Source organism: Euphorbia lathyris, chromosome 6, assembly GCF_963576675.1.
Source record: "Euphorbia lathyris chromosome 6, ddEupLath1.1, whole genome shotgun sequence".
Taxonomy (NCBI): domain Eukaryota; kingdom Viridiplantae; phylum Streptophyta; class Magnoliopsida; order Malpighiales; family Euphorbiaceae; genus Euphorbia; species Euphorbia lathyris.
Window position 1 is genome coordinate 56956860 of NC_088915.1, and position 10519 is coordinate 56967378.

Genomic DNA, 10519 nt, shown 5'->3' on the forward strand with positions numbered 1-10519 from the left:
ATTTCTTTTGGTGATCCTCACTAATAAACTGCAAATATGAGTATATGACAATATAATGAATTAACTAGAATCAAAATTGTTCGCGAGCTACGAGCCGAACTTAAGGAAGCTTGAGCTTAGGCTTAGACTTGATTTGTTAATGTCTCAAATCGATATTGAGCTCGAACTAAGCCCTCTCATCCGAAGCTTTGATAAAAATGCGCTCGAATAATTCGTGAGCAATTTGGACTCGTTAACACCCTTAGTTATATCGACCAAGATCAAGTGCTCATTTAATTCTAGTTTGTAAAACTATTGTTTGCTTTTTAATTCTAAACATGAGATAAAAAAGTATTTGATAAAATTTCAAAATGGATGCTTTTAGTAGAAAAGTCAACTAACATCTACTACTAGGAATGTTCACATGCACCTTAATGACCAAGTGAATTTGGTAATTCACTAGATCTAGACTTATTAAAACTAAGTCTTATGATGCTTTGAATCCCAACCTTAGAATTCTAATAAACATAGATCTAACGGTGAATGACACATTAAGGTGCATGTTATTAATACTGACTCTACTACATATTAACAACATCAACAACAAAAATCTAATAACAACAGCAAAAACAAATATTGAACCGTGAACCAAACATGCCCTAATTAAATAAATCTTAGCCGATTGTGACACAAAGGGGCATAATAAATGTGTGAGCGCATGATAGTTGGTCAGAGCTATTGTATGTATAAATACTTATAATGTTTACAGAAGATACATCAAAGTTGTATAATTTGTCATATATTTCGAGGTTCGATTTCCTTCAATGAAATTAGAATCTTTTCCGACATTCACGAAGGTGACTACGACTACGACGCCTAGAATCAGTACAATAGTTGTAAATGGTATGATACTTTTGAACCCATCGGAGCCATGCTCTATTCTTGGGACCAAGTCCTTCAGTTAGCCATTCCTTTGGTCCAGGAGAATCCTTAGATTGGATATTGAAGTTTCTGTAATAAGCAGTGAAAGGAGCCTTGGCCCAGTCAGTTTTGATTTGACCACCTCGGGTTGCCCACTGCTCTGCATCCCATAAGGTTGAATAAACTTTCATAGGTTTTGTATTTGCGAATGGGACACCTTTTGTTTCTTGATTCTCGAACGCTCTTATTGGCCTTCCATCTACGAACAGACTGCATTTAAATAACCAAGTATCAGAACCTCTTAGATTAAGTGATCGAATGGTTTAGAAAAGATCTTTTTGGTTAAGATATCTTACATAATGCGTTGAGGGTTCCATGTAATAGAGTAAGTGTGGTAATCCTTAGTTGGATCAAACCAAAGTCGAAATTCTTGTTCCCTATTCCCGACACCTTGGACGAAAATGTTGGTATGGAGGGTATATGGGCTTCCACTTGCATTGCCCAAGAACTCAAAATCAACTTCATCGTGGAATTGTCCGGGATCAGACGATAACTGCAACCAACATATAATTGTTTTACATGTATATATATACCTTTGCAAATGTAATTCTAACAGCTGATAAGTGGTTGGTGTTGGTCTTTGGAGACTTATAGATCTACTTCAGAGATCCAAGATTGGGCGATTAGGGTTTCTTGAGGAGTATAAATATACTCTCTTTCTTTGTAATCCGTATCTCTAAAATCATAGTAAAATATCATGGCTTGGTAGTGTCCCCACGAATTGGGTAAACGATTCTTGTGTGTTTGTTTGTATTTCGTTTATCGTAATTGCATTATTTCCTAACAGTTGGCAAATACTAAATACATGATAAACGTTTTAAAAGGCGGGGAATGAGATAATTAGATGTTTGATAATATTATTGTAGAAATGATACTTAAGATATCATAACTCATTTTTAATAGCTAATTGTCTCATTAACTTACATAGAAGGTGGTGACGGTGCCAGCAGAGTCACCTGGGATGAGTTTCATTTGCATATCAAACCTTCCAAAGAGGTATTCGTTATTGGATTGGAAACCAGAACCAGAGGTCTTATCGAGGCTAAGTGAAATTTCATTTCCTCCATTAAGTAACTTACCTCGACCATCTCCCCATGTTATCTCAACATCATTCATACTTCCATACGAAATATTTACAACCAAACTCAAAACCATAAATGTTACTATAATATTTAATCCCATGTTTTTTGCTCTTGGAAATAGAGAGTTCATAGTTTCTTCTATGCCCTCTCTATTTCCTTGTTGATCTGTTCTGCTTATTCAACATTTGTCTTTATTTATAAGCATGTGGTAATCTTCAATTACTAATTATGGATTGTATTTTTTGTTAATATATACCATTACTTAATTAGATTTCATGGGAAACTCGTAATGCCATACAAAAGTGGTTGTTTTTAATAATAATCCTGCTAAAGATAGACTTGGTTATATGTTAATAATGCAATAAATTACAGATAAAAAATTTGGGAGGATGAAAGGAACTAAATAAAAGTTATCCTCATTTTAATATGTCCATAGAATATTTAAAGGAAAATTTGTTGCGAGTTTAATTAGGCTTTATAACACACAATCCTTAATTTAATAAATAGAAAATATGACAATTTTACTAATTAAAGTTTGTTTGAGTATTAAGAGTTTCAAGTCGCTTAAATTAGAAATCTCAATATAAGTTTTTTTTTTAAAATAAAGATATCGAGTTTGACTTATGTACATATGGACAAAAAGTAGTGAAATACAAGAGTTGATTCAGTAAAGGCAACATGAGATATAGTAAGAGGATGATTAGAGTTATGCTCATAATCTTGTAGCAAAATAAGGGCATTATGAGTCCTAGTTGACCTTCTGATAATAGGATGAGGAGTTGAAGTAGCAGAGATAATATGGGATTGTGAAGGAAGAGGGAAGAGAAGAGGAAGAAGCTAAAGTAATAGGAGAAGACTGTTACGTTTTAAGTGTAATTAAAAACACGCGGAATAACACTTTTAATAACCAAACAGTATCACATGAATCTAAGAAATGGACAGAAATCGAAATTACCTTGCACCTTGGATTAAAGGATATTCTTGTTGAAGTTATTCGCTTCACATCAAAACGAGATCAGAAACCACAACTGGCAGTCCCTTTTATGATTACACATGTGAGAACAAGAGTCAGAGTCTGTGTGCTAGCACGAAGAACAAAAACCCAGAGTCCTTCGTTCAAGGCTTGGCCAAAAATCACAAAGCAAATGGAGGCTAGAGCTTTTCTTCCTTTCACATTGTATATTGAATTTTGAGTTACGAAAAATAACTAATATTGTTATTACTTAATCCTTATTAGTTTTAAAATTAAAATGAAAGACTAATAAATCCAATTATGGCTTCTATTTAATTAAAACCAATTGACAAATTTCCCCTTTGGTGACAAAATATTATCCTTCCATTGGGAGGGACAAAATCAAATTTTATTTTGATAAATCTCTAATTCCGAATTAAATATTATCCTTCCATTTAAATATAAAACCATAACAAATATTATCCTAAAGATATTTTTTTATAACAAAATTTCATTAAATTAAATCTGAAACCAATACATCGATAAGGAAAGGAGGTGTGCATTCCCACACTCCACGAAACACAAAAACTACTGCCTTAGCTAAGCAATGTGCTAGAGAATTTGTTGAACGATTGACATAAAAGATTGACATGTTATCTAACTCTTTAATGAAATTGACACACTCATGAATCACATCAGCCAAATATGATAAATAATGACCCGCTTTATTAATGACTTGAACAACCGAAAGACAATCTGATTGAACTACCACATTACTTCCACCTAAAAATTTAATCCACGATAATGCGTCCCGAGTTGTTGCCTCTGTCATAACTGTTTTAGTACATCCTGGAATAGGAGAATGATGAGTATATAAGTATTGCCCTTCTGAATCTCAAAGGAGAAAGACAATCGAATTGCAGTCTTATTCTAAAACGTTCCTACATCCATATTGCAATACAGGGAACCCAATGTAGGCTTCTTTCACTTATCGTAAACGAGACCGAAGACGCGAGGAGGTTTCGAGTGGAACTTTTATGCGGACTGCCAATCCACAAACTCCCGCCTGGAAGTTGTGACTATTTAGGCTGGTTGTAGCCATTTACTTTCCCATATCATCGTGTTTCGATTCCATATCCCGTAGATGAGCATCATTATTACCATTGTCTCCATGAGAAAGATGATCAATGGTTTATGGGCATACATCAAGTCCTAACGGACATTAATTGTGCATGGATTGCCCAGCCCAATCCATGACAGTGTCATCTTAAACATGTCATAATCCCGAGCAGAATCACAATATGGGGTGAGGAACGTCTCAATAGAGAAGATAAAAACACTCTACAAGGACAGATTTAATTTTAAATTGTTATTTAGCTCTTTGACTATTGGAAGTTTTAACTAAAGATATTTATTTGATTTTATAATATAGAATATTATAAATCTAATTATATATATATATATATATATATATATATATATAATATCTAATCTTATAGGATAAATAATTTATTAGTCCTCTCCTTTTTACCTGTATACACCGTTTAATCCTCCTATTTTGAAAAACACATTATAAGGTCCATGTCTTTTTTCAATGTTAACCTTTTGATTCATCTGCCTTTTTTTTTTTTAGATTTTTAACCGATATATTTGGCATAAACAGATAGAAATAAAACAATAGAGTAACATGACCATTTTGTATCATACTATGATTGTCCTGAAAACTAAGATATGCTCGGTTAAATATCAAAAAATAGACAAAATGACCAAAGAGTTAATATTGATAAAAGATAGAGACCTTATAGTGTGTTTTTCAAAATAGAGGAACTAAACAATGTGTTACGTAAAAGGCGGAGACTATGAAATAATTTACCCTTATGATATTATGGCATTATGTAGAACATTTCGAGTCAATTTTGATATAATGTTACTATGACATTTTGTCATTATGAAATTTCAACCTTATTAATGTCATTATTACATTCATCAATGACTTATCAAATTTTGATTACCTTACAATTCTATAAATATACACGACATCTTTATATAACATCACAGTTCTTAAAACAACACAATTTCAAACCAAAATGTCGTCTGATAGTAGTACAAAAATAATGACACAAGATGAGAGGATGAGCAAAATAATGGAGGAGGATGAACAAATATCTCTCTATTTACTTGAATAAACAAATCAACCATCAGAACCTCGACAAAGGAAATTTGTGAAACATGATTGGAATTAAAGCTGTTGCAGAACATTTATACAATGACTAATTTTCATCTGAACTAGTTTATTCGAAGGACCTATTTTGTAGAGGGTTTCAGATGAGTAAAAATTTGTTAGAACGTATAGTGAATGACCTAGGGAACCACACAACATATTTCCAACAGAAGCTTGATGCTGCAAAAAGGAACGAACTTAGTCCATCACAAAAATGCATTACAACTATGTGCATACTTGCTTATGGATCTCCCGCTGATGCTTTTGATGAATACATCAAAATTAGTGAGTGCACGACTTTATAACGTGTTGAAAATTTTATCGTGCTGATATCAAAGTGTATGGACATGTGTATATAAGGAGACCTAATGATGCTGATCTCCATTGTTTGATTCAGATTTACGAGGAACACCATGAGTTTCCTGGTATGCTTGGTAGTCTTGATTATATGCATGGGGAGTGGAAGAATTATCTGGTTGCATGGAAAGAGAAATACACCCGATGATATCATGGGATGTCTAACAATCATGCTCGAAGCAGTCACTTCAGTGGATCTACAGATATGGCACACATATTTCAGTGTGGCTAGAGTAAACAACATCAATGTTTTGAACAGATTGATCATTGTTAGATCTCGATCTTTTAATTATACATTTTATCATTTTAATTTAATGCATTAAGTTTGTTCGATGTTTTTTTAAATGTATGCTTTTTTTTATCTATGATATATTTTACATTTTCGTTTTTCATAATTTATTCAACGAATATTTATAAGAGTGATTTTAAATTTTTAATTCAAATTAAAAATTTTATCAAATTATTAATGTTTATTCAATTAATAAATATATTGTATTCATATTATTCAATAATATTAATAACATAATATTCATAAATACTATTAATAAAAAAAATAAATGGAATAAAGTAAAGAAAATAAATTGTGATATGACGTGTGAGATCCATTAAAATAATATGAAATTGTCCAACAATTAGAGAGCAATTTTTATTGGAAGTGTTTTATTATTGGAAAGTGTTTTTGTAGGGTGATGTGGGATGCACTATAAAAAAATACCCTTGTACCAACACTTTTTTTTTTTTTAAATGCACTTATAAAAAGTGTCATTGAAAAATATATATCTATTTACTTTAATTTTACATTCTACCGTATTTGCTTAAACTTAAATTCATTGAAGACCCGTTACTTAAAATTAAATAGATGAATTCAAGAGACTCATTGTACTTATGTTACAGTGGACTTATTTCTTGGCCCATCAAACTCAAAACCCTTGGATAGCTTCATTATCATTACCAGATATCGAAGAGCAATACGATCTTTGTTTGTTAGACGACTCACTCAGTCTAATAGCACTCCTTTGTATTTTCTCTTCCCTCTTCTCAGACTTCTCCCTAACCGCTCCTCCCTCTTCTCTCCGTGCTCTTCTCAGCCTTCTCCCAGAATGCAGTTACTAAAAAAAAAAAAGTTGAATCCATGGAAGCATTTCTCATGTAAGACTTTACTAAACACATTCAAGTTTTTTATAAGTCTTCTTTTTTCATTTTCATTTTCAATTTTAAATGCATATTTCTTCTTAGCCTTTTGATAAGAGTGGTGTAGTTTTCTTCTGAGTGTGTTGAGCTTGATAGACTAATTAGGGTGAAAGTTTTTGTAATCCATTAACAACGTTGTTGATTGATTTGTTGTTCGGTAATCTATTATATGAACTTTTTTAAATTGTTACATTTCATGTTTTGCAGGCCACTCCAACAATAAAGGGAGTAAGTTTTCAAGAGTTAAACGATTTATCTCTACCAACTTCTCTTCATGTTTTAGGCAATTCTCTACTCTCTGTGGTTGCCTAAAGGGTTTGCAAGGCTTTAGTTTGTACATGTAGTGTTTGATTTTTCACTCTGATGATCTGGTTTTGTTTTGTTTTTTTTTTTTTTTTTTTTTGAGGTTTTGGTTTCATCTTTTACATCCCTGAACTTGGGTTTTTAGTCATTTGAAACCCTCAAATTTTTTTTTTTTTTTTTTGTAAACCTAGGATGTGATGAAAAGTGACACACTATAAGAGTTATAACTCTGTTTTTGCTTTGAAGAATCTGTTGATCTTTTGCTTTGCTAAAATGTAACCAGTGATTTTAAATGCTTTGGAAGAGTATTCAACTTTGGGCCTTAGACTAGAGTGGCCCGACACAATTTGGGCTTGGACTGAATTAGTGGACCCGAACTTGATTTTGGACTATTTCAGATTTGGATTGGATTTTGGCCTGTTTTTGGACCCGAACGCACTTTGCGTATGACTCGTATGGATAATGTCGCGATCTTGTAATATGAGGATTCATAATCGGAATAAAATGAATTTGTCACTTAAAAAAATATTCCCGAATTTTCTGGAATATCAAAGCAGCCTTCGGATTAAAGGGAGGACTCGAGAGTACTTCCGACATTAACGAGCGTACCTTCGGATTCCACAAAATTTTACTGCAATAAAATCAAAATGGTTAGAAAGATATCTGTAAAAATGAAATATTAAATTTTTATTAATAAAAATTCAATTTTATTATTATTATTTGTCCATTATATTATAATTATCTTGTCGAGTAAATTACACCAATGGTACGTGAACTTTATCCTAATTCATACTTTGGTACCTAGATTACATTTTGACTCAAAAATATATCCGAAGTAACGATGACCGGACAATTAAGTATATTTTACCGGTTAATGGCCGATCAATGCGATTTTGATGAGTAAATTACACTGATGGTACCTGAACTTTACCCTAATTCATACTTTGGTACATAGATTTCATTTTATCCAAAAAATACACTTCAAGTAAAGATGACACAATATTTTAGTATATTTGACCGATCAGTGATTGATCAACCCGACTTTGACCATTTTAAATTAAAAATTGAGACCAATCATACACTCAATTAACATAAAATTATAATACTGTCATTTAGCTCATAAATGACAATATTATAACTTTATGTTAATTGAGTGTATGGTGTGTCCCAATGTTTAGTTCATGTTACCCGGTCACTAACCGATCAAATGAACTAAACCTTTCAGTCACCTTTACTTCTGTTATGTTTTTTGGATAAAATAAAATCTAGGTACCGAAGTGTGAATTATGGTGAAGTTCGGGTACCATTAATGTAATTAACTTATGAAACTCGCGTTGACCGATCATGACCGGTAAAAATATACTAAATTGTCCGGACATCGTTACTTCAGGTATATTTTTGGGACAAAATGTAATCTAGATATCAAAGTGTAAACTATGTAAAGTTCAGGTACCATTGGTGTAGTGTAGTTTACCCTTATCTTGTCCGCTTCTTCATTGTAAATTGCTGTTTAGAAACACATTATATCTCAAATGTAAATCGTTTATGAAAATCTCAATCAAAGTTAACATTTGACAGAATAACCAAAGAGTTAATGTTGACAAAAGATAGAGACATTATACTGTATTTTTTAAAATAAGTAGAATAAATAGTGTGTTAGGTAAAAAAGAATGACTAATAAATTATTTACCTGGACATATTAAAATGAGGATAACCTTTATTTACCTTTTTTTCATCCTCCCAAATATTTTATCTGTAATTTATTGCATTATTAATATATAGCCAAGTCTATCTTTAGCATGAATACTATTAAAAACAACCGCTTTTGTATGGCATTACGAGTTTCTCATTGTACCTAATTAAGTAATGGTATATATTAACTAAAAAATACAATCCATAACTAGTTATAGAAGATTAGCATGTTCTTATAAATAAAAACAAATGTTGAAGAGGTAGAACAAATCAACAAGGAAGTAGAGAGGGAATAGAAGAAAATATGAACCCTCTATTTCCAATAGCAAAAAACATGGGATTAAATATTGCACTAACGTTTATTGTATTGAGTTTGGCTATGAGTAGTTCGTATGGAAGTATGAAAGATATTGACATAACATGGGGAGATGGTCGAGGTAAGTTACTTGACGGAGGAAATGAAATTTCACTTAGTCTCGATAAGTCCTCTGGTTCTGGTTTCCAATCCAATACCGAATACCTCTTTGGAAGGTTTGATATGCAAATGAAACTCATTCCGGGTGACTCCGCTGGCACCGTCACCACTTTCTATGTAAGTTAACGAGACGGTTAGCTATTGAAAATGAGTTATGATATGTTAATTAAGTAGCATTTGTATAACAACATTATCAAACATCTAATTGCCTCCTTCCCTGACTTTTAGAACTTTTATCATGTATTTAGTATTTATCAAGCACTTATCGGCTCTTAGGTTACATTTGCAATTACATATATACATGTAAAACAATTATATATTTGGTTGCAGTTATCGTCTGATCCAGGGGAATTCCACGATGAAGTTGATTTTGAGTTCTTGGATAATGCAAGTGGAAGCCCCTATACCCTCCATACTAACATTTTCGTGCAAGGTGTTGGAAATAGGGAGCAAGAATTTCGGCTTTGGTTTGATCCATCTCAGGATTATCACACTTACTCTATTACATGGAACCCTCAACGCATTATGTAAGATATCTTAACCAAAAAGATCTTTTCTGAAACATTCGATCACTTAATCTAAGAGGTTTTGATACTTGGTTATTTAAATGCAGTTTGTTCGTGGAAGGCCAATAAGAGTGTTCGAGAATCAAGAAAAAGAAGGTGTCCCGTTCGCAAATACAAAGCCTATGAAAGTTTTTTCAACCTTATGGGATGCAGAGCAGTGGGCAACCAGAGGTGGGAAAATCAAAACTGACTGGACCAAGGCTCCTTTCACTGCTTATTACAGAAATTTCAATATCCAGTCTAAGGATTCTCCTGGATCAAAGGAATGGCTAACTGAAGGACTTGGTCCCAAGGATAGAGCATGGCTTCGATGGGTTCAAAAGTTTCATACCATTTACAACTATTGCACTGATGCTAGGCACAAGAGTCGTAGCCACCTTCATGAATGTGGGAAAAGATTCTAATTCTGTTGAAGGAAATTGAATATGACATTCGAAATGTTTAATTTATTTGAAATCTTTGTGGCATCTAGAGTGATTTATATGCGTATTTTTGTAGATGTTTTTTATTTTATTTTGTGGTTTCACATAGTCTTATTGTAACAAACTTACTAATCTGCTTCAATCATGGAGGGGATATATTTGGTGAAGTTACATTATTTGTAAATGGATATTTATTTATAATTGCTAAAAGTACAAGTAAAATCTAGGTTGTTTTTCTAAGATTGAACTATTTCATTGTATTTAATCATGAACAACATATAAGTATTTATACAATAAG

At 32.4% G+C, this 10519-nt stretch overlaps 2 protein-coding genes across 2 annotated transcripts; one reads left to right on the forward strand and one right to left on the reverse strand.

Moving 5' to 3' along the window:
• Positions 1-786: 786 nt before the first annotated feature.
• Positions 787-2186, reverse strand: LOC136232765 (xyloglucan endotransglucosylase/hydrolase protein 24-like). Its single transcript, XM_066022158.1, has 3 exons — positions 1885-2186; positions 1257-1453; positions 787-1170 (listed from the first exon to the last, which is right to left on the reverse strand). The coding sequence occupies exons 1-3, from the start codon at positions 2170-2172 to the stop codon at positions 810-812; spliced, it is 846 nt and encodes a 281-aa protein (XP_065878230.1). The 5' UTR covers positions 2173-2186; the 3' UTR covers positions 787-809.
• A 6981-nt stretch (positions 2187-9167) lies between these two features.
• On the forward strand, positions 9168-10203 carry LOC136233696 (xyloglucan endotransglucosylase protein 1-like). The gene is made up of 3 exons (XM_066023406.1): positions 9168-9350; positions 9564-9760; positions 9861-10203. The coding sequence occupies exons 1-3, from the start codon at positions 9297-9299 to the stop codon at positions 10201-10203; spliced, it is 594 nt and encodes a 197-aa protein (XP_065879478.1). The 5' UTR covers positions 9168-9296.
• Positions 10204-10519: the final 316 nt, after the last annotated feature.